Genomic DNA, 24,667 nt, shown 5'->3' with positions numbered 1-24,667 from the left:
ACTGGGAGCAAGGATTTCATATCCAGTCAAATTGTCTTCCAAGATTAAAGTTTGCAAACAATTTTGAAATTGTAAGAACACAGGAAATATTGTTCCCATGAGTTTTTCCGGAGGAATGAGCTAAAAGATGAACTTTAATGAATCAAAATGTACCTGAAGAAACTGGCAAAAGGACTATTGGAGTGTTTTGAATATATTTAATAACAAAATTAAGGCAAAAAAGTGTGAGGATTGGGGTGATAGACAAAATGTTAAATGCTATTTGCTCTGATTAGGTAGAATTAGTGCAACTAACAAAATTAGAGTAGGAAGGACAAAATTGAGAAAGTTTGCTGATTGCCTTATATTTAATGACTAGAATGAACAGATATAATTTAAAGCTGACCAATCAAATAATAGAAATATGAGAATATTTAAAAATATAAGGTAAACACACTACAAAGATAATTTTTATTGGCAAATATCAGGTAGGAGACAAAAGAAATGGAATCATGGAAGGAAAAGGAAACATTTTATCATTTCTTCTAATAGAGTATCAACAGATACCGTATAAAGAAATAGAGAACTAAGAGTACTGTATAAAGTTATAATTATTAACTTCCTAAATCTTCCTAAATAATAAAACAACTATATACAAAAAAGAAAAAATATAAAAAGTAAACAAAAACCATAAAAACAACAAAACAGAAGATAATATGACATTTCAGACTGCATATATTTACCATAATAAATATAAATTTTTCTGTTATCTATTAAAAGAATAATATATTAAAATTGACTCACAAAGTAAAGTCTAGTTCTACACTTTATATAAAACACATCTAAAACAAAGCTGTTCAGAAATGTTGAAAATAAAAGGTGGGCAAACATATAACAGGAAAATGACTAATCAAAAAAAAATGATGTTCTTATTATCAAATAAGGAGAAGTTCAGTAAATTTATCAAATAGGATAAAAAGGTACATATTATAATGCAAAGGTGTGATTTAAATGAAGACACGACAATGATAAATATATAAGTAACAAATAAGAAAGAAATCAGTTCATAAAACAGAAATTACAGGAGATACACAGAGAAATAGAAACACATTGAATTTGTTGAATTCAATTAACCTTTCTCAATCCATTACAGGTCAAAGGTATAGAAAATATAAGCAACATAATTAATGATATATATCTGATTACAATATATTAAACTCTGAAAGTAGATCATATATTTTCCTTTCAGGTGCCCAAAGAATATATTTTTAATGATATGACTTTGGCAACAGCAAAAAAGTAATTAATACCAAAAAGTAGATAACTAGATAAACTATAGATATTTTCTCTGATCACAAATCAATAAAGTTATAAGTATTGACAAAATCAGAAATTGAAAAACACTTCCATTGGAAAAAATTTTTAATACTGTTTTGAACAATCCTTGAGGCAAAAGGAAAACACAAAACAACATTGCAGAATTTCTAGAAACATTTATAATAATAGTACTACAGATTAGATCCTATAAAATATAAATAAAACAAAGCTTAGAGGAAAATTCACAGACTTAAATTATTATATAAATAAAATAGAAATTAAAAAATGAGTGAATCAATCATTTAACTTAAAATGTTAGATAAAGAACAATAAAATAAATAAAAGATATTAGAAAAAAATTAATAAACATAAATGTTAAAATGTTTATAATAACTAAGCCTAAAAACTGTAACATTATAAGCAAGGAGAGAATTCAATAAATTAGCCAAGTAAAAATGAATATATAGAAATAAATATGAAAATTAAAGAAAACCTCAACTAAAATTGGAGTTGAGGAGCACCTGTAGAAGGTGCTCTCACTACTATCACTTTCCATTGTTTGCATGCACTGGCCTCTATTTTCATGCCGCGTGGGAAGAACTGTATCTTGCTTTACCAAACAAGAGGAAGTCTTCTATTTCAGGAAGGAAGATTTTCCTTGCCCAGCAACAGACCAGCCAATGAGAAGCCATTGCCACCCTGAACTCTTACTTTCCTCCAGTAAACTTTTGTTTAGAACAGTCCCTCCAAACTATCCCCCCACTTTTCTCTATAAAAGTAAGCTCCCCTCCTTTGTTCTCTGGATTTGCCTATGGTCCACCATAGCTTGCATCTCCCAAACTGTAATTCCTCTGGCTATTCCCAAATAAACTCATCTTGCAGGTATGGTAACTGGCTATTTTATTTTTAAAGTTGATATAAATACTATCATATACAACAACATGTAAGATGATATAATGAAAGAAAAGACCCCATTATAATAGCAATACAAAAATAAAATACTCAGAAGTAAACTTAACAAGAAGTGTGTAAAATCTATATGGTAAAAGAAAATCTCTAGAACAACACCAAAAGATTTAAGTAAGACTGAGGAACTAGTCATGGTTTTAAGACAAACCATATTCTTGAGTAGGATTCAACATCATAAAGATGACAGTTCCCCCTATATTCATTATACATTGAATACAACTACAAAAAAAATGGTATTTTGCTTTTTTCTAGATGAATATAATTTTATTCTAAAGTTAATATGGAAAAATAAAAGAGAAAACCAGGAAATCTTTGAATAGGAAGAACAATGAGAGGGAACTCTTTGTACTTGATACAGCAGTCTTTTTCATTTCAGATAATGGTACCACCTTCTGCCCAGATACTTAGAGTAAAAGTCTGAGTTCCCCTTGTTTTTTCTCTTTCTTTCATTTGCTATAAACAATCAACAAATGTAGAGTATATGTTTAGAACCATCCCAAGCCACCAAAATTATGAAGCATCCTCCCATCTCTATCTTAATACAATTCTCCTATATTTAGAAGGTTCCCCTTATACATTAGCAGCCCACTCAAGCATTCTCTTGTTCCAAATGAGAGCCTCCCAAATCCCTGCAAAAACCAAAATTAAAACCAAACCTTCCCACTTCATCATTACTGATGATTTCATCAAGGAACTGAGCGATACATAATCCAGTGAGTTATATACACATATAATTAACAATCTGTAAAGCTTCAAGCAAAAGAAAAAATATTGAGATGAATTTCAATCAGCATGGAAAGATCTTTTAGATAACTCCACTCCTTCAATAATAATATCTAGTTAAATTGTTTTTACTCCTAAGTGAGTTTGGCTAGGAATACCCATGGAAATATCAAAGTCTTATTTAGACTTGATTGATCAGTTTCTGACTATTGTGCTATCAAACAATGGGAAGGTTTTTAGCCTGCTATTCATTAAAATGGATGACGATAGCAAAAGAGAGTTGAGTCATGGGAGTTAAGAGCAAATGTGTTCAAATAATGCCTCAGACGCTTCTGCCTTTTCCCCTTGATACCTGTTCCTGGTTCTGAGAACTAGATATCCTAACTGTCTTACTTGGCGTTGTGAAAATTCTTGTCATTTCTGTTTTCAATTCTGGCGCCCCATTACTTTTGTTCAATGAATCCTATGACTTGTTGCACCTAGTCATTTCTAGCACCTCAAATTTTTCCCTAGGGTAATCAGAACCAACAGGTTACAGCAGCTACTCCATAAAATGATGTATATCTCTGACCCTCAGATGACTTTTTCCCTCACTCAGTTTTATCCTCATATTGTGAGTATGAAAAGAACCTGGGCTCAGGCTTAATTTTTCTATCACACAAACCCAGATAAAAATGCTTTGTGACCACCTACAAGGGTGGGATAGGGAGGGAGACGCAAGAGGGAGGAGATATGGGGATATACGTATATGTATAGCTGATTCACTTTGTTATAAAGCAGAAACTAACACACCACTGTAAAGCGATTATACTCTGATAAAGATGTTAAGAAAATGTTTTATAAGAAGTATTAAGCAACTTCACTGTGCCCAGTGCTTTACATCATGTTTGTAAGATATAATAAGAATAAAAGACTTAGAACCTATCTCCCAGAATCATAGAGTTCTGTTAGAACTTAATAAATTAGCTGCTGGGCAAGATATGCTTCTTACTATATAAAAGTCCACAGTCAATCAAGACTTGTTCACTGGGAGCCACCTGCACAGTTTTCTAGGCTATCATTACCTCTGTAATTTATGCAAAACTGCAGATTGTAGCAAAGAGTTGTTGGCAATTAAAATTTGAGGAAATTAATATTTTCTATTTAAAAATGTTAAGACAAACAACACAATATGATTCATTTTAGAGTATCATTTTTTTGTTAAAATTACCTAAATGAGGAATTTACTTTTGTCAGACATTTCCAGCCATTCCCTACATTCATTTATTCGACCATCAAGAAATAATCCCAGGACCATGCCAAGTGATGGAGATACACAATTCCCTCCTCTCATATGGAAAACAGATCTGTGAATCAGAATTATAATACAATGTGATGACTCCACACTAAAAGGAGGTATAAGTTACAGTGTTGGCACAGAGAACCATTATCTACTCTAGCTAAGAACAGCACAGGGGCACTTAAAGGTCTAAGAGAGAGGTTCTTGATGTGAGTAGGAATTTGGTTTGCTTCTGCTTCAATTCCCTTATGCTTTTCCTATCCCTTCCAACTGATAAATCATTTTCCATAAAAATAATTACAGGCATATTATTTCGCCCAGACTTTTGGAAAGTTCTTTCTTACAAGAGCTAAAGTCTCCCTTTTGGCAAATTTTACTAGGATCCTAGATCTATCTTCCACAGCAACGCAGGACAAGTCTCATCTTCCTTTTCCATGAGGCAAATCTTCAAATACATACTAGCTCGTGCCTGTATAAGCAGATGAAGCCAAATGGCAAATCCAACAGGAGCTAGAATCTCACATGTAGGGTTTTGCTTTGTTACTTTTTAAGGGAAAAATGAGTCACTCCCAATATATTAACTCATACCATGGTCTGTTTGAAAGGGAAAATCACCAGGGAAATCGCAAGAAGGAAAACTCAGTATTTGTCAACAGAATAGCACTAGCTGGATAAGAGAAGCCTGAGTTCTGTTTTCGGACAAATGCCTCGAGAGGCCTAAAGATTCTGAACTTGAACATGTATTTCTTTCTCTCTCCATAAGCTTCAATTACATCTTTAAGCATAAAACAGACAAAAAACAAAATGCACAGAGCCAAAACATATGTGATGAAAATAGCTCTTATATAAGAACTTACTACACCTCTAGCACTGTTCTAGTACTTTACACGTATTAACTCACACAATCTTCACCAAACACTGTAAGTGTATTTTTTATGAGGTAGAAACTAATATTATTTACATTTTTATAAATAAGAAAACCGAGAAAATACAAAAAGCCCATAATTTGTCCAAGGTCATAAAACTATATAAGAGTCAGAATTCAAATTTATTTAGTTCAGCTCTAGTGGCCAAGCTGCTAGTCACTTCACTACACAGCCTCCGCCCTAAGCAGAAAGGAAAGGAACCATTGGAGTTCACAGTTGTAAAATCAGAGCTGAGAAACACTATGTTTTCACTTTGGTCAGCAGAATAGCATTTCTGGGATTATCATCCTGACTCTTCCAGGAGGCCAGTGGGGGATCTTGGATGACACTTCTTTTTCCTTAGGGATAAAGTCTGCCTTTAGATCTCACCTGGAACACACTGGTAGTACTAATAAGACAGCATCTGACAGAAAACACATGTGTCTCTAACACAAAAAGGACATTTTCAGCTTTAATTTTTACCACTTGTAAAATAATCAAGAGCTAATTTCCCCAGATCTTAAAACAATACTGTACTCTCTTGGCTCCTGAATTCCATCTACTATAAGTTTTCTGTTTCAACTTGAGCTGTTTTTTCTTTGTTTAAATAACTTTAGATACAGTTACAGAGTACTCAGATCTAAGCCTTCTTTTCATGCTTAAAATGGGCCAGACTTTAATCTGGTATCTGGTCAAGACCTGGCTGGTTTGATTTGCTGTTTATCAGTCTTTCAGTTATCTTCCAAACACCTTGGGTCACTAGGTGGATGACAACTAAGGAATATGGTTTCACGTTTAGTTACTCAAATACCGTTTCAATTCCACTCCTTTTAAACATCTATCTCAATCTATCTCTTTTGTGAGAAAGAGTATTAGGAAGGACTTACTGAATCTTGACCACCATTGTCTCTAGATAGTTAAAAGATCTTCCCCTTGTTTCAGCCAAAAATTATTGAATTGAAATCATGGATTCATTCATTTAACATAGACAATATATAAATGAGCAAATACATATATAATAAAAAGTTTGCATAGAAATAAGTGCTATGAAGAAAAAAGCACAGAGTAAGTAAACAGAGTAATAGCATAGGTGCTACTTTGATAAGGTGGTTAGGGACAGCCTGGAGAGATAACATTTGGACAGAAACCCGAAGGAAGTGAGGAAATAATTATGTAAATAACTTCCAAAAAGAGCATTCTAGGCCGAAGGAAAACCAAGGGCAAAGATCCTGACACGTGAGCATGTATGACATGTTCTAGGAAAGCAAAATGCAGGTGTGGCTTGGAGGGCAGTGATGAAGGTGAGAATGGTAAAAATTGAGTAAGGAGAGGCAGCCCAGGTAGGATCATGTAAGATCTTGCATATCGTAGTAAGGAATTTGGATGTTATTCTGGTGTTTTATTGTTTTGAGTGTTATGGGAAGCCACAGATGATTGAGACACACCAGTTAGAAAACAGACTGCACGCAGGAGATGAGACAAGGGTGGAGGCAGGAAACTGGTTTGTAAATTTTATAGTGTGAGATAACGGCTGTCTGAACTAAGGTCTTATTAGTGAAGATGGTGAGATCATGGGTATATTTGACACAGACTGTTAATGGATAAGACATGGGGTGTGAGAGAGAGAAGTCAAGGATGGCCTGAGCAACTGGGTGAATTGATGGCGACATTTACTAAGACAGGGAAGACTAAGGGAGTAAAATTAAGAGTGAAGGTTTGTATATGGTAATTTTGAGATGCCTACTGACCATCCAAGTGGAGTTGTCAAGTGGACAGTGGTTATATGGGTCCAGAGTAAGAGGTGACACAGGCAGTATTTAAAGCTATGAGGCCGGAAAAGATTGACTAGAGAATGACTCTGGAACAGGAAGTGAAGCCCTGGGCTCATTCCCATACGTTGAGTAGTCTTCCTCAGTTACCCTCCCTGTATACATTCTTCTGTGGAGCTTCCTAAAAAATACCGATATTCAGATCTAACTCATAAAGATTCTGATATGATTGTTCTGTGTTGGGCTTAGGTGGCTACATTTTTAAAAGCCCCCAGATGATTACAGTGGACAGTTAAGTTTGAGAAACACTGGTTTAGAATTTGGGAAGAAGGGAATGACTCAAAAACTGAGAATGAGAAGAAACGTCTAAGTGAGATCAGAGAAATGTATGCCAATGGTAGCTTTGATCTATGCTAAACAATAAGAGAAACAACCCTATAAAATATGGCTGTTTCATTAAATTAAAAAGCATGTTATAAATATTACTCAGTCCATTACATAGTTCCCTGCTTATAAGTAAATTTAGGAGAAAATATTTTTTGGTCTTAATATCAGAAAATATTTTATTTATCCTGAGCATGTGTTTCCTTTTTATTAATCTTTATTGGAGTGTAGCTGATTTACAACATTGTAGTTATAGTTTCAGGTGTACAGCAAAGTGAATCAATTATACATATACATATACCTACTCTTTTTTTTTAGATTCTTTTCCACATAGGCCATTACAGAGTACTGAGTAGAGTTCCCTGTGCTAGCAGGTTCTTACTAGTTATCTATTTTATATATAGTAGTATGTATATGTCAGTCCCAATCTCCCAATTTATCCCTCCCCATCTTATCCCCTGGTAACAATAAGTTTGTTTTCTACATCCATGACTCTATTTCTGTTTTGTAACATGTGTTTATTTTTAACTTTAAAGATACTTACTTGGGTAACTAGTCATCTTTTTTTCCTGCCTAAAAGCTCACAGGATGAAATTAGTAACCCTATCACAGAAAGTATAGTTTAGACTCAATTAAATAAATGTACCAAACACATATTCAGTGTGCTTGGCAGGGGAAAATATCCATGAAGATTTAATGATATGCCTATTTTTAATAGTAGCTTTATTCTTGGCTCCATTTTAGTTCCAGGCCTTGCTTCCCCTTTTTCTTAACTAGTTCTCATTTGCATTGTGCTTCATATATTGTTGTGGACCACCTTAAATACTTTTTAGAATAAATGCAGTATAATAGCTTATATGAACTGAACACTGAGTTCTAGGGAAATGCAGGAACAGAGTGTGCACTCGGGCAATATGATAAAGAGCCTATTCTCATTAACACTGGGCTCTCCTGCTCCAGCAGTCAATCTTCACCCATCAAGACTCCAACTACGGTGTAAACAAGTTGCCAGTTATAAAGGAAAATATTGGCTTTGGAGTCTTATATTTTTAGGATTATTTTCCTATTAATAGTGATAAAATGTGTTAAATCATCCACATGAATCAATTCCCAGGTGACGAAATTCCTCATGGTACCAAACAGCTAGGTCAGTATTCCTGACTGTGAAACAGATATTAAGCTATATATATATATATATATAAAACTAACTAAATTTTAAAGCGATCAGACCCTCCCAAATCTTAGCCAAAATGAGGTAGTCAGCTCAGTCATGGGATAAGGGGCATGAGCCAAAGTATTGCCCTTTCCTTTCTAGTTGTTTTGGCTGGGAGATGTATGTATGAGATCTATTTGTTAAAGCTTTATATAATTTTTACATTTATTTTTATTTTTTTCTTTCCAAGATTAACAGATGAAAAGAAACTCAGGAATCTTATTACAAAGTCTTATTCTGCAAACTTGCTTAAAAGACCATAGACTAAGGCTAAATAAGTATTCTCAAGGCTCTGAATTCATTCTCTGTGTGGAAAAAGGCTAGACCTCTGGGGTGTATTAGTACAAATTTAGCAAATATATAGATACAAATATGGCAACTATAAATACAAATATATATACACACACACACATATATATGTATATGTGTGTGTGTGTGTGTGTGTGTATATATATATATAATAGTTTTGGGGGGATAAAAACAACTTTCAGGGTTAAAGACTTTTACTCTCACAGATTCACAGTACTTACTATATTAAAGGTTATATTATATTACTATATTCACAGTCAAGATATATGTTTGATTTTGTTTAACCCAGATTTCCCAGACTTATTTGACTAATTTTTGTCCCTTTAAAAAAAAAACTAAACCCATTTAGAGAAACACACTCCACAGGGTGTGGGTCATCTCAAGAGGTGAGAGGCCCCGAAATACGGGGTGGTTAGTTTTTATGGGCTGGGTAATTTCATAGGCTAATGAGTGGGAGGATTAGTCCAACTATTTTGGGGAAGGGGTGGAGATTTCCAGAAATTGGGCCACCTCCCACTTTTTGGCCTTTTTAGCTGGCCTCAGAACCATTTAAAATCTTGTGGTACATCCGTGCTCCTAAGAATACAGCTTATGAATAGCCATATTAAAACTTACATGATACTCTTGGTCTACAAATAAAGAGAATTTATTCATTCATTTATTGAACAAAGACTTTTTGGAGAGCTATTATGCTAGATGCTGGAAATAAAATGGGAAGATAAAGAGATATGGTTTTCGCTCTTGTGGAGTTAATAGTCCAGTGAGTATGATGAAAATTAATCAGATAGTGACACAAATAAATGACAATCACAAACTGATAAATGTTGTGAAGGAAAAGTTCTTCAATGTGTCTATGGTGGTGTGTGTGAGGGGGTGGGAGAGATTTTCAGAAGTTCTATCTGATGTACTTACTATATATGTATAATAACACTGCTTGGCATTGACCTGATTTTTTTTTAAATCATCAAATCATCATTTACCATTATGGTATGAATGATTTATTTTGTACAGAGTGAACTTTTTCCTTCTAGAGATTTTAGAAATTTTTAATAACTTCAAGTAAATATAGTTTTAGTTTTGTCTGTGAGGTGGGATTTTTTAGTTTGAAGTGAAGAACAGTGACAGAAGGTAGACAATAAAAACATTCCATTGCAATAGTACAAAAGATAGGCATAAAAAGGTATAACATTAATGTATAACTATAGCTAGAAATAATCCACTCCTTCCCACAACCAAGCTTTTTATTATAGAAAGCTCTCCTCCTTTGCAGCATTTTGCACAATTATAATGATTAATCATTCATACCTAATTGTTTGATCACTGTCTTTCCTACTAAACTGTAAGCTCAAGAGGACAGGGCAATATCTGATTTATTCACTATCATATTCCCATGCTTAGTGACAAAGAAATCAACTCCTCTGTAAGAAGGCAGCATTACATGCCAGCAGCTCAAGAAAAAAAAAAAAAAGTCTAAACAAAATGATAGATTTTAAATGTTTTACTGGAAAAATGCTGTGACCTCTTTCAATTAATGCTGTCAGCAATAATTTTCCTTCCCTTCCCAGTATCCTTAGGTCTCCTCTCCCCTTCCTGATGGTCGTGAGGCATTCTCCTCTACTGTGATCTGACTCTTGGGCAAAAGGGGAGGCATAAGTTATACTTTTATGTAAATGCCTATAATGTTAAAATATGAAGGAGTTAGTTTATAGTAAGTACCTAGCTACTTCTGTTCCCTCCTCCCCACTATATAGGGATTTTTTTTTCCATAAACGGCAGTATTTTATTTTAAATCCCTAGCCTGCAGTCTTATTTTCTACAATACAGGCACACAGGAAACACTAAATAAACTGTTATTGATTCACTGACTAGTTGCATTATTACATGCCAAGCCCTGTGCTAAATTTCAGAGATACAAAAAGCCTAAGACAAAATATTTGTCATTGAGTAGTTCATATTTACTATGTCTGTGTAGAAAAGGGGACCAGGTAGACAATCAATATGCAACAGGATTAGTACTGGGATGGCAGCACATATAACATGTAAAAGTTAGATTTGCTGCACATCTTGAAAGGTGGGCTGGAGGTGAGAGGAAAGCAGGCGAGTGAGGGGAAACAGCATTCCCTGCAGAGGGAACAGGGTATGTAATGGAAAGGAGGCCTAGAAGAGATGGTGTGTTTGGGGAACAATGTGCAGTTCTATGAAGCTTCAGCATAAGGTACCAGGGGGAACTCGATGGGATGAATGGCTGAAAAGGCTGGTGGAGCAGAAATGAATATCCTAACAAGTGATGCTTTGAATAATCGGGCTTATAGACATCAGAAAAGGGATGCTTTGTGCTAATAATTATGAAAAAAAATGCCTGGTACTTTGAGGTCATGAGGAAAGAGGGAAAATGAAAGGGGGAAAAAAAAGATTTGGACTTCACTTTATATTTTAAATAGTGTTTAATGTTATTTTCAACAGGGCAACTAATAGTTCCAGCTGCCTGATGTGAGAATATGTGACATTTTTCCAAGTACATTGCTTTCCAGATACTAGCTGGCTGAATTTCAGAGATGTTGAAAATGAAACAGTACTCCGACTATTCAACTTAGAAAATGAGACTACAGCAAGCATTTGTTCTTTTCTATTGCTTTCCACTATGCAAACTCAAAGCTGTAATTCAGTAAAGTTTAGTCAACACAGAGGCGTCATAAAACATAATACCCCCAATATCTTACCACGAGTACTTCTACCTTAGGAATAGCGGAATGGGAGGAGAAAAGACTATAAATGCCTGCCGTCCCCCTGCCCCCATTTGACAATGGTTCATTCCACAGCGGCAGCAAAAGTCCCACTCCATTCCACTGGCAACAAGACTAAGAATTTCCGTCCGGGAGGCGTGATTGCTTTGCGTGACTCCTCTCTCCTAGGTGTTCCTTTTTGTCTCCTCTCTTTGAAACTTGAGAGCACCTGGTCCAGCCTGGCACTGTGTTGAGCTTAATCATACATAACCACTCATATTACACTGCACTGACTGGAACATCCATTCCTCTGTTACTACCTGAAGGCCCCTCCTGTAGGTGAGAGAGAATGCTCCCAGGCTACCAAAAATGTTCATTTTCACAACTGGAGCCAATTTTCACAAAGGAAAGGCATCACACTGACAAAATATCTTGTGGTTTTCCATTTAGATAGGATGTCCCCTTGAATGAAAAATACCTGATATATAGAAGTTGCAGCAGGTGGGCAGCTTGAGTGCAAAAGCTGAACACCAATGCGGAAGCTGTGCTTTGAGAAACACAGTGTCCTGAAGATGCAGTCTGTCATCTTCTGGAAACAGGGGACCAAGTCTTCTTCACCCCTGTACCACACCCCCACCCCAGTGTTTCACAGAGAATACGCACTGAACGCCTATTACCTGAATGAAGTCAAGAATATCCCAAAGGACTCTAAGCAAAATCAGCTTAGTTGCTGACTCTTCCAAAATGCTCTTTTAAAAAGTCCCAGCAACCAATGCCATTGCAATAGTACCCCAACCTTTTAGTTAAAAGGAGGAGCATGTTGTGGCCATTTAGGGGGATCTATTTAGATGACATGCCCTATGTAAGAATATAAAATAGGCAGAAATGAATTTACTCTAAAAGAATTTGAAATAAAATCAGACTATGTATTCCTTTGGTTATAATTAATACACATAATGCCTGGTCATTATGGCACTTTGTTATCTTAAAGGAAAAAAAAAAACTGTTTCAGAGAAATTGGAGAACTCTGTTTTACTCCATCAGGGTAAGCTAAACATAAAGACATTGTGCTAAAGCCAATAGTATTCAGTTTTCATTCTGAAAACTGAAAGGTTAAGTTACCTGGGTAGGTTACTACACACAAAGACGTTAAAAGAATACCAGTGAATTATAGGTGATCACAATGATATTAAAACATCCTAACAAGTAGTGGGGCTCATGAGAAGAGACTCCACTGTCAATCTCTTTACATTTCCTCAATTAACCAAGGGCTTCCCTTAGCAAATTGAATGCTTTCTTAGGGATGCTGAATTTTATTTTGTGCCACTAAATATTTATCATTTTAATCACCCATACTTGCATATCATGCCCCCTCTGTACTCTGTCCCCCCACCCTACCACCACCAAGACTATAAGCTCTTGGAAGACAGGAACTATCTCTCACTCTCTATAAAGTACACAGTGGCTTGAATGTCATGTCATCTTTAAAGCCTCCTGTGATGACATGTCCTCAGCAGAAGGTTATCTCCCTGCAGCATCCTGCTGTGTTATCAGCACTAATTCTTTACCTCAAGATTTTAGCACATTCTCAGTCCTCTAAATATTTTAAGCCCTTGAAGAATTAAAAGAAGCTCTTTCTCACAGAACAGCCGGGATCCATGTCCTAAATAATCAAGACTAAAAGCCAGCCCTGTGTAGACACATATTAATCAAGCTAAATTACAGTATCGCCATTTTTCTTCTAGTGCAATTATCTTTGGCTTTAAGACACAAATGAATCATTTGGGCTCTGAGTCTTTTCTGGCAAAGAAGTACGGTGTGAGCTAAATGCTCAACATTCTGAGTGTCATCAGAACAGGTTCTATAGATATGAATTTGCCCAGTTAATCCTCCTTCATTATGTCCATAAGCTAACAATGCACATGTAGTCACTGCACATCATTACTGCTCTAGCAGACATGGACATTTGAAATATTAACTTTCCCACAGACTGCAAATCTTCAGTAAGCAGCTCTCAACAATTCATTATACTAATCCTATATGTCACCATACTCCTATTAAATATGCATGAGATTAATAAACACCACCCATGTTGCGAACTATCCAACATTATTTTTAATACAATTTATTACCTTTTAGATACTGTAATTATAACGGCACCTGTATGCCACTATAACTGTAAATTTAACCACCTGGCGTTTAAGTAACTAGTACTATATCTAATTCCAATTTTGTTCAATTTCTAACATGCATTCAAGTGAAAATATTTTGTAACACAAAGTATAAAATATTTATAAAGTAAATGTGTTTTATGACATAGGACTATCTAATTTAAAATTGCATAAATAAGAGGTAAATTAACTTACTTAGACTTAAGTATTTTATAGACAAATAATTCAAAATTGAAATTTATCAAGAAATTAGCACACAATATATTAATATCCACAAGAAAAAGTGCAATGTAAAGTAACCTTTGGAATATTATGATGTCATATTTATAATCTAATATTTTATTAACTTTATAAATTCTATGTTTATGCAAATTATTACAACAAAGATTAGATTTGATCCAAATAAAAGTAAATATAAAACCTACAGAAAAAGAAAATAAAATTTCAAATGAAGGTGAAAAATACATCATTGACCTTGGATTATGTTATTCTAAACTTTTTAGTTAGTATGGCCACAGATTATTATCTAAGCATAATAATGGAAATAACAGTAATAGTCACAGTTCACATGTACCAAGGGCTTACTTAACTTACTGTGTCAGGCACTGTGAAGAGTGCTTTACATACAAGTCTCATTCAATTTTCATAATAACCCAATGAAGGAGATATTAATATTATCTGCACTTTACAAATGAGGGAAGTGGAGACTTACACAGATTAAATGACTTACCCAAGGATACAGGGCTTGGCAGGGGAGGGGTCTGACTTCAAGTCTATCCTCCTAACCAGACAGTCAGCACCCAGCTCCCAGCTTTGTACACCACTTCCTTGAATGGCCTTGGGTAAGTCACTGAAGTCTCTAAAGCTCACTTCCTTTAGCTGCAAAATGTGAATATGAATATATTCCAGAATTACTGAGAATGAAATAAGATAGTTCATGAGAAAGTGCTGTGCAATTAATAGAGCTGCATAGTGCTGCTTGTTTTGTTATTGATGAAATAAGAAAATAATATGTTGAAGAAGATATAAAGACTGCCAACAAACACATGAAAGAATGCTCAACATCATTAATCATTAGAGAAATGCAAATCAAAACTACAATGAGATATCATCTCACACCAGTCAGAATGGCCATCATCAAAAAATCTAGAAACAATAAATGCTGGAGAGGGTGTGGAGAAAAGGGAACACTCTTGCACTGCTGGTGGGAATGTGAATTGGTTCAGCCACTATGGAGAACAGTATGGAGGTTACTTAAAAAACTACAAATAGAACTACCATATGACCCAGCAATCCCACTACTGGGCATATACCCTGAGAAAACCAAAATTCAAAAAGAGTCATGTACCAAAATGTTCATTGCAGCTCTATTTACAATAGCCCGGAGATGGAAACAACCTAAGTGCCCGTCATCGGATGAATGGATAAAGAAGATGTGGCACATATATACAATGGAATATTACTCAGCCCTAAAAAGAAACAAAATTGAGCTATTTGTAATGAGGTGGATAGACCTAGAGTCTGTCATACAGAGTGAAGTAAGTCAGAAAGAAAAAGACAAATACCGTATGCTAACACATATATATGGAATTTAAGAAAAAAAATGTCATGAAGAACCTAGGCGTAAAGCAGGAATAAAGACGCAGACCTCCTAGAGAACGGACTTGAGGTTATGGGGAGGGGGAAGGGTGAGCTGTGACAGGGCGAGAGAGAGTCATGGGCATATACACACTAACAAACGTAGTAAGGTAGATAGCTAGTGGGAAGCAGCCGCATGGCACAGGGATATTGGCTCGGTGCTTTGTGACAGCCTGGAGGGGTGGGATAGGGAGCGTGGGAGGGAGGGAGACGCAACAGGGAAGACATATGGGAACATATGTTTATGTATGACTGATTCGCTTTGTTATAAAGCAGAAGCTAACACACCATTGTAAAGCAATTATACCCCAATAAAGATGTTAAAAGAAAAAAAAAGAAAATGAAGAAAAAACTGCCTATTTTGGCTCTTGGTCAAAATCTTCCAACAAAAATGGTACACCTAGGTAAATTTTCCTGGTTGTTTTTCCTTGCTTAACAGAAACTATTAAATAAAGGTAAATATGAATCAATATCTTTATTATACCCTAAGAGATAGATGAGCATTAACAGATTAAGTTAGAAGTGAATAGTTAAGCTAGAGATGCAACTTTGTAGATGGTTACCATGAAAACTATGTTGATATTACCAGATTTGGCCTTTCAAAAAGCTCTTCAAAACTAAGGCTTTTTAAAGTTTCTTTGAGTCATTATCAGGCCCTAGTTTACTATGATCCACATACACATTTTGATTTGTTGCAATATTTAAGTCCTTAAGTCCAGGCAGGCACAAACAATTCAAACTCGAATAATTTGTAATTTTATATAAGTGATATGTTATCATTGGGCTTCTTTTTCCTAAGGGCTTCGTGGCTTAAAAAAATATTTCATATGCATTACGTCAACCAAGATCATAAAATTAGTACAGTTGACCCTTGAACAACGCGGAGGTCTGGGACACCCACCCTCTGCACAGTCAAAAATCCTCCTGTAACTTTACAGTCAGCCCCTGGATTTATGATTCCACATCCATTGATTCAACTAACCACAGATTATATAGTACTGTAGTATGTATTTAGTGAAAAAAAAAATCTATGTATATGTGGACTTGTGCAGTTCAAACCCGTGTTGTTCAACAGTCAACTGTATTTGAAAATTTGAGATCAGGAAACTGGAATTCACCAAGGTTAATAATGGTAAAAAAAAAAAAAAAAACACCAAACATATCTATATATTGGTGGTGTGTTTTAGGGGGGTAGTGTGTATGGGTATACAGATATCTATCAACATGTGATTTTTATGCATCTAGTATGTATCTAGCCTTGCTACCCTTCTTAATGTCTATATTTTTAATGATATAAAGGAAGTATATATAGCCAAAGGATAAAGTAGGAACAAAGGGGCCACATTTTTCCAGTAATTCTTTTATTCATTGTCAAGGTGCTCATGTCATTAGATAGGGAATAAAGGGAAATTTGCAGAAGCCCATAAATATTCTATTTTTTTTTTGCAGAAGCCCATAAATATTTGCAGAAGCCCATAAATATTCTATGGGCTTCTTTATTTGCAGAAGTCCATAAATATTCTATGTCACATTTTCAAACACATTTATTTGATGATTGTAAGTGAGAAAACTGTAAGAGTACATAGAATCTCCAGGTTGCCCCTACCTCCTGGCCGTTCGTGCTCTCCATCAGTGTGTAAGAGCATGGCGATGGGCATCCCTGCATTCTTGGATCTTCCAGCCACAACCACATTTTTTCCAAATGTTTCAATTCCTTAAAACACAGAGTTTGGTTTAAATGAAGAATAAGCAACAAGAAGCAAAGTAAACATCTCAACAGCCAACTGCAGTATTCTTTAAAAACTTCTAATTTAATTTGAATTATTTTGTGGCTTGCCTATAATGTTCCCACATTCACTATTTATAAATATTTCTTTTTATAATTCTTGGATCTGTCATGTTCCCTCTCATTATGGCTTCATTAAAAAACCACAGACATTTTCAAGCTTCCATTAAATTAGTTTTAAACATTAAAATTCATATGAAGTGTTAGAAGAGTGGAGACAAAATATTAACTACTAATCACAAAGCAAGCAAAGTGCAAGGTCAAGATTAATTGGCAATCAAACTTGGAGCAAATCTAGGACAAAATGAAGTGGGGGAAAAAGTATTTTTCACAAAACTCATGCACTTTATTCTATAGGAGAGAAGCACTAAATTTATGGACTTAGAAAGGTCTGAAAGATAAAGCTTACAGATTTAACACACTTAATCTCTTTGGGGCATAGTATCTTCATAAGTAAAATGAAAAAATTAGAATTAAGGCTTTTCTAAGTACTAACATTCTAAGAGTATAATTCTAGGATCTGCTTGCCCTTGGAAGTTCTCTCCCTCAGTTAGAAAAGAGAAGATTAGCAGGAGGAGATGCTGCCAAAAATGTAAGAGACAGTGATGAAGGCAGGAGAACTATCGAGGGTCTTTGAGAGCATTATTGAATTTAGAGCACAATTCAAGGGCAAGTGTTTATAATGAAAACCTAGCTCATTAGAGATGGTGCAAAATGTTCGGCACATTTTTTTAAAAATAAACTTATTTTATTTATTTGTTTATAAATTTATTTGGTTGCGTTGGATCTTCGTTGTGGTGCAGGGGCTTCTCATTGCAGTGGCTTCTCTTGTTGCGGAGCACGGGCTCTTAGAGCACGGGCTTCAGTAGTTGTGGCTCGCGGGCTATAGAGCGCAGGCTCAGTAGTTGTGGTGCACAGGCTTAGTTGCTCCACGGCATGTGGGATCTTCCCGGACCAGGGCTCGAACCCGAGTCGCCTGCATTGGCAGGCGGATTCTTAACCATTGCACCACCAAGGAAGCCCAGCATATTTTGTTTTTAAAGGTAAGGAAAAACATAATACATTTTGAAAAATGTACATGAAAATACCTTCAGCTTATAGTTTTAGAGTAGGGAGATAAACTTTCTAATTGGAAAATTCACTCCCTGAAAGGTGAAACAGCAGTTTCTTGTAACCTGGCATGTGTTCTTCATTTTATCTTATTTCAGGTTATTCTTTGACTTCTGTAACTTTGTATATTCCTGTAGATTGAAGTTTAATGCTTATTTTCTTTCACTCTCTTTCAAGACAACGTGAAAATGCTCATTTTGGTACTTAGCACCCATGTCCCACAGACCAACCTGTTCGTTTGATAATTTCCCAAACAGCACTAGCAGTGGCAGGTATGAGAGAATGCTGATCCAGGCATAGTCTTCCAATGTTAATAATATGAAATCCATCTACATCTTTTTCCGGGGCAATTCCATTGCATACTGTCCGCTCATCCACGTGGTCTGAAAAGTAAATAAAATTGATTTAGTTTTACAATTGTTATCTATTTGCAAGTCTGGAAAATTAAATTGGAGGGCCTACAGTCACATCACTTATGGTTCAGCTTTAGTTAAGATATAAAATCATTACTCTATTCCTTTTATTGCCATGAAAATAGTAAGCCAAACTGCTCTTGACCAATGGCTGTAATTAACTGCTGTAAGAGTATATGCAAGTACAGGGCCAGAAGTGGCTGGCCTGGTAAAAGGGAAAAATCTGTGAAATCAAACAATACCAATGAGATCTGGGAACAGTCAGATGATAAGGCTTTGCCTCTATAAGTTTGCATATTTAAATGTATGTTTTTCCTATACAAGATAGTTCCACGAATAGGCTTCTGTTGAATATTGTTAGCATTACAGATTAAAAGGGCTTTGTTAGTGTTAAAAATAGCCATGACATCATTAATGCCTAGCTTCCTCCCAAATGACATAATAGAAAAGCAAACACACACACACACACACACACACACACACACACATACACACACACACACACACACACATGTACCACACACATCATTTCCCTGAAGCATTACTACATTGAAATCCAAAATATCATTATGGTTTCCTTTATGAAAGGAAAAGAACATAACTTGAGTAATGACCTAATCAAATGAGATATGAGATGCCAATCATCTCATTTTGAAAAGTAATAAGTATAGAAATATAAAATAGGCTCTTAATACTACTCTATGCAGAGTAGCTTAGGGTATCCTAAATCCAACAATTAACCCACATTCCTAAAATACTAAAATAAAGGTATATTTGCTACAGAAAAGTTTCCTTATGTATTACACAATGAATGTCATTTAGAAATAATTTTTTAAAACATTATCAAAGCCCAAGTTCAAACAGTTTTCAAAAGAGACATGTCTTATGTCTCAGATATTTTATATCCTAAAAGTGACACTACTGTCATCTTACTTTAAATAGATCCAATTTGCCATTACTAGGCTACCAAATCATTTACATATATAAAAGTCATAATATGAATCATATTCAATTAGAAATTGGGTCTTTGGAATATCTCTCCAATGACTAGTTTGTCACTTTCAATAATTGTATTCATTCTATAATGTCCTACCAGAGTAAGCCTCCATCTGTTTTCTCTGAAGATAGATGATTATACAAGTTCTAGCAAAATTTATTTTTAGAATTACATATTTAACTTACTATTTGAGGACAAAAATAGTGGTTCCTTTTTAAATCTGGTTGATTATGATGATGATGATGGTGATGATTCAGTTTTTAGACACCTACCACTCATGCAGACGCTTCATGCCATGGATATTTCTTACAACAAAATCAAAAGCTTTGTAAATAAAAAAAGAAATAACTGTAATTGAACACTCCATTATTGAGTTATGGCTTAAATTAGTTCATTTCTAAATTCAAAATTGGCTACTGTATGTATGGGCCAATAATGTATTGAAAGAATTCAACAAAGGTTCTTTTGTAGATTTTGAGAGCCATCCTCTTACCAAATAAGTCTGAACTATACTGAATTTCGCAGTCTACTGGTCTGTGCTGTTTTACTCACTCAAAATAACATTAACTTGTAATGAACAATTCATCTCACACAATAGCTGAAATACTCAGGAAGAAATGTAAGCATCTGAAAATTTGGGGGCAAGCACTAGAAACTGGCAACTATAGACCTGTCCTCTAATGTATTTCTTAAAACTTCAACCCAGATCTTCATTTCGGAACAATTTTATCTTAAGTTAATTACGTAATTTTTGTTTAAAAGACAGATGTGTGGACATATAAAAGGTGTGATGTAGTGAACACATGAAAACTGATTATTAATGTGCTTACTATTTAATCTAAAAGGAAAAAACCTATATGAGTAGATTAAAAATGTTAGGATCATAAAAATCAAGGACACCAATTCATACATCACTTTTATGTAACTCTATGTTATCTCAGGAGTGGATTAAATCTCACATACATCCTTTGCCAGGAAAGATGTACCTTTCATTATGTAATCTACAGTGTATGGAAGTAACAGGAGTTAGTATATCTTACATTCAAAGAGTGCTTTATAATGTTCATGTTACCATCACATAGGTTTCCCCTTTGGTCTTCATAGTTACTGAGGGCTAAGATAGAAAAGGTATTATCTTCATTTTAAAGATGAAACTGAAAGATTTTGAGACTCAGCCAATCTCAAACTACTACTTAGAAGAGGGATCCAGAATTAAAATCCACATCCGTTTGTCCTAAAACCAATTTTTCTTTCTGTGTTATACAGAAATCATAAATATTAATCCATCTTAAATACCACTCAACAATTAATATCAGCAAGGGCCCCTGCCTCTTCTAATCAAGACATTTTGATCATCCTAAAATATCCCAAGGAATGCACTGTTTCTTCTAGACCTCCAAAAACAACAGTATTTTTGGATTAACTAACAAGTATCTAAATACATGCAAAACAGCATCAAACGTTTTATAGCACCTTTTGTTAAATGAGTAAGAGAAATAAATACATTTCATGCTTTTAACTGACTGCTACTGAAAGTCCCCTGATGTCTCATCCCTGGGGCCCATGACTTGAAAAGAAGAAACAATCATGAGCCTCAAAAGCATTAATTTTTTTACAATGGTTATAAAACATTTTTGATTCATAGAATACATTGGCAAACAACTAATCACTTAATACCTTACCCAAATGAACGGGAAAACTGGCATTATTCACTTTGTGAGTGTGTGTTTTTCCCATCTATTTAATATTATGAGAAGTCATTAAATCATGCCAGGAAAAAAAATCATCAAATTGAATTCATAATAATGCAATAGAACAGCTCAGGGAATGTCTTTAGGTACCACACTTTAGAACTACAACGTTGAATATATATTTCTGTGATTTATTTATAATATGTTTAATTGTCTTTGGATAAGTAACAACAACAACAAAAAGAAAACAAACAAATTACTGGTTTATTGTCCATCCAAGGATTTTCACGTTACTGTTCAAAAGTACCTCTTTCCACTTCCCCAATGCCTGTTGCGTAAGGGCAAGCTCATGAGCAAATATGTTCTTTAGCTTGATTATATCTTTTGTCCTATACTTCCCTCCCTCCAAGTGCCCCATCCCTTTCCCTACCATCATTATGACACATCCTTACCTCAATTCACACCAATCTGTCCCATTCCCAAGCCCTTAACATTAATTTTTGCATTTCTACGTTCTTGCTCATGATTATTTTTCCATTACTAATTCCTTCCTCCCTGTTGTTTCACATCCTATTTATTCTTCAATATATTGATCCCTTCTCAGCTGTTCCCTCATCACAAAGTGAAATGATAATTTTTATCTCTTCTGGTCCCCATAGAACTACTGTAAAAAGCACTTACCACATTACTTCAGTTAGTTGATCACGTTGGTTAAGTATCTCTCTTACTTACGAGTGTGAGCCTTTTAGGGCACAGACTTTGTCTTATTAAACTGATTCACCCATAGCCTTCTCCAACTCAGTTGATGGCAATTCCATCCTTCTGTGTTATACAGAAATCATCCTTACTTGCCAGAAAAACGTGGAGACATTCTGAACACCTCACTTTCTTTCACACGCAACATCCAATCAATTGAAAAATCTTTTGGTTCTTCCTTCATAACATATCTAGCCCTTCACTATCCTCACCATGTCCACTCTGGTTTGAGTGGCCATTATCTCTCCTGTGAACTCTTGCAACAACTAATTCTCCTAGCTAATTATTTGCTTCTATGTTTGTATCCATATAATCTATTCACAAAATAGCAGAGGTTATTTTTTTCCCACATCTTTATTGGTGTATAATTGCTTTACAATGTTGTGTTAGTTTCTGCTGTACAACAAAGTGAATCAGCTATATGTATACACATATCCCCATATCTCCTCCCTCTTGAGCCTCCCTCCCACCCTCCCTATTCCATCCCTCTGGGTCATCACAAAGCATCGAGTTGATCTCCCTGTGCTCTGCAGCAGCTTCCCACTAGCCATCCATTTTACAGCTGGTAGTGTATATATGTCCATGCCACTCTCTCACCTCATCCCAGCTTCCCCTTCCCCGCTCCCCCCGCCCATGTCTTCAAGTCTGTGTTCTCTACGTCTGTGTCTTTATTCCTGTCCTGCCACTAGGTTCATCAGTACCACTTTTTTAGATTCCATATATATGCATCAGCATACGGTATTTGTTTTTCTCTTTCTGACTTACTTCACTCTGTATGACATAAGCTAGGTCCATCCAACTCACTACAAATAACTCAATTTCATTCCTTTTTATGGCTGAATAATATTCCATCGAATATGTGTACCACATCTTCTTTATCCATACATCTGTTGATGGACATTTAGGTTGATTCCATGTCCTGGCTATTGTAAACAGTGCTGCAATGAACATTGGGGTACACGTCTCTTTTTGAATTATGGTTTTCTCAGGGTATATGCCCAGTAGTGGGATTGCTGGGTCATATGGTAGTTCTATTTTTAGGGTTTTTTTTTTGTGGTACGCGGGCCTCTCACTGTTGTGGCCTCTCCCGTTGCGGAGCACAGGCTCCGGATGCGCAGGCTCAGGGGCCATGGCTCACGGGCCCAGCCGCTCCGCGGCATGTGGGATCCTCCCAGACCGGGGCACAAACCCGCGTCCCCTGCATCGGCAGGTGGACTCTCAACCACTGCGCCACCAGGGAAGCCCAATTTTTAGTTTTTTAAGGAACCTCCATACTGTTCTCAAATGCATGTCTGCTTACACCACTCTTTTCCTGAAAACCCTGCTCTTCTTGCTATTCCTCTAACATATCAGGTATTTCCCACCTTGGTTATTGCTCTTGTGTCTGCCTGGAGGCTTTTCAAAAAACCCTGCCACTTTGGCTAAATCCCTCTCTTCTTTGAAATCTTTGCTTAATTTCCACATTCTCTGTAAGGACTATTTCGACCACATTATTTTAAAATGTAAGTTCCATGTCTGATAATGTTGAAGTTGTTTACATTGGACCAAACTTCTCACAGGAAACAACTGTAAACATTGGAGAAATTATATTAAAATAGAAGTATCAAGGATGTATCATACAATACAGAGAATATAGCCAATATTTTGTAATAACTGTAAATGGAATGTAAAATTTTTAAATTAAAAAATAAAAACACAGCTATCTGACACTGGAGAGTTACTAGAAGCAGAGAGATTTGGAAGAGAATGGACATCTGAAAGGAATATCACTGTAAGTGTTTCCATTTTGGAGGTTTTTCTAGACAAAGGACAGTTAGAATTTGGATAGAAATCTGCAGTCTTACTTGCTTGAGGAATCAAAGGACAAAGTTTGGGGCTACTACAGAAACTGGAAATTGAAGGGATATACCCAGGAAAAGAGAAAACCACAGAGGGGAGACTCAACTTGTGTCTATAAATTCTTCCCAAATCTCTGACTGACCCCTGAACAACACACACAAGAGGCAAACTTCAAGCAGCCCATCTAACACTAAGAGAATTAAACAGAATGCAGTTGTGGCTCACCAAGGGCAAAGCAAAGCTTGAAGTCCTCAATATGACGCATTCACACACACACAAAAAATTTACAGTTAACATTATACTTAATAATGGAATACTGAACCTTTTCCCCAAGATCAGAAGGTGGCAAGGGTGTCCACCCCCACCATTTCTATTCAGCATTTTATTGGAGATCCTAGCTGGTGTAATAAGGAAAATAAAGAGTTCTAAAGATCAGAAAGGAAGAAGTAAAACTCTCTAGCCACTCTAATGGTTGTTTATGCAGAATATTCTAAAGAATATACAAAACAACAAGACAAAAAATAAATAAAGTGAATTTAGCAAGATCACAGAATACCAAGTCAATATACAAAAGAAATCAATTGTATTTCCGTATAGAAGCAGCAAATACTAAAAAATGAAATTTAAATAATTCTATTTACAAAAACTCACAGATCAGAAAATTCTTAGGAGTAAATTTTAAAATTGGGGGCATGA

At 35.5% G+C, this 24,667-nt stretch overlaps 1 protein-coding gene across 9 annotated transcripts in view; it reads right to left on the bottom strand.

Moving 5' to 3' along the window:
• The window catches only part of MTHFD2L (methylenetetrahydrofolate dehydrogenase (NADP+ dependent) 2 like), a 137,721-nt gene that overhangs the window by 75,579 nt on the left and 37,475 nt on the right, over positions 1–24,667 (bottom strand). For all 9 annotated transcript variants that reach the window (XR_009564031.1, XR_009564030.1, XM_060299471.1 and 6 more), the window contains exons 4-5: positions 18,506–18,658; positions 16,986–17,093 (exon numbers count right to left, since the gene is read on the bottom strand). Coding sequence is in view for 7 of the 9 variants with exons in the window: in XM_060299471.1 (XP_060155454.1) it covers positions 16,986–17,093; positions 18,506–18,658 (261 nt within the window). In the remaining 2 variants the exon portion in view is untranslated. The remainder of the gene's footprint in view (positions 1–16,985; positions 17,094–18,505; positions 18,659–24,667) is intronic.

Source organism: Globicephala melas, chromosome 5 (assembly GCF_963455315.2).
Source record: "Globicephala melas chromosome 5, mGloMel1.2, whole genome shotgun sequence".
Lineage (NCBI taxonomy): Eukaryota > Metazoa > Chordata > Mammalia > Artiodactyla > Delphinidae > Globicephala > Globicephala melas.
This window is presented reverse-complemented; position numbering and strand designations above follow the sequence as displayed.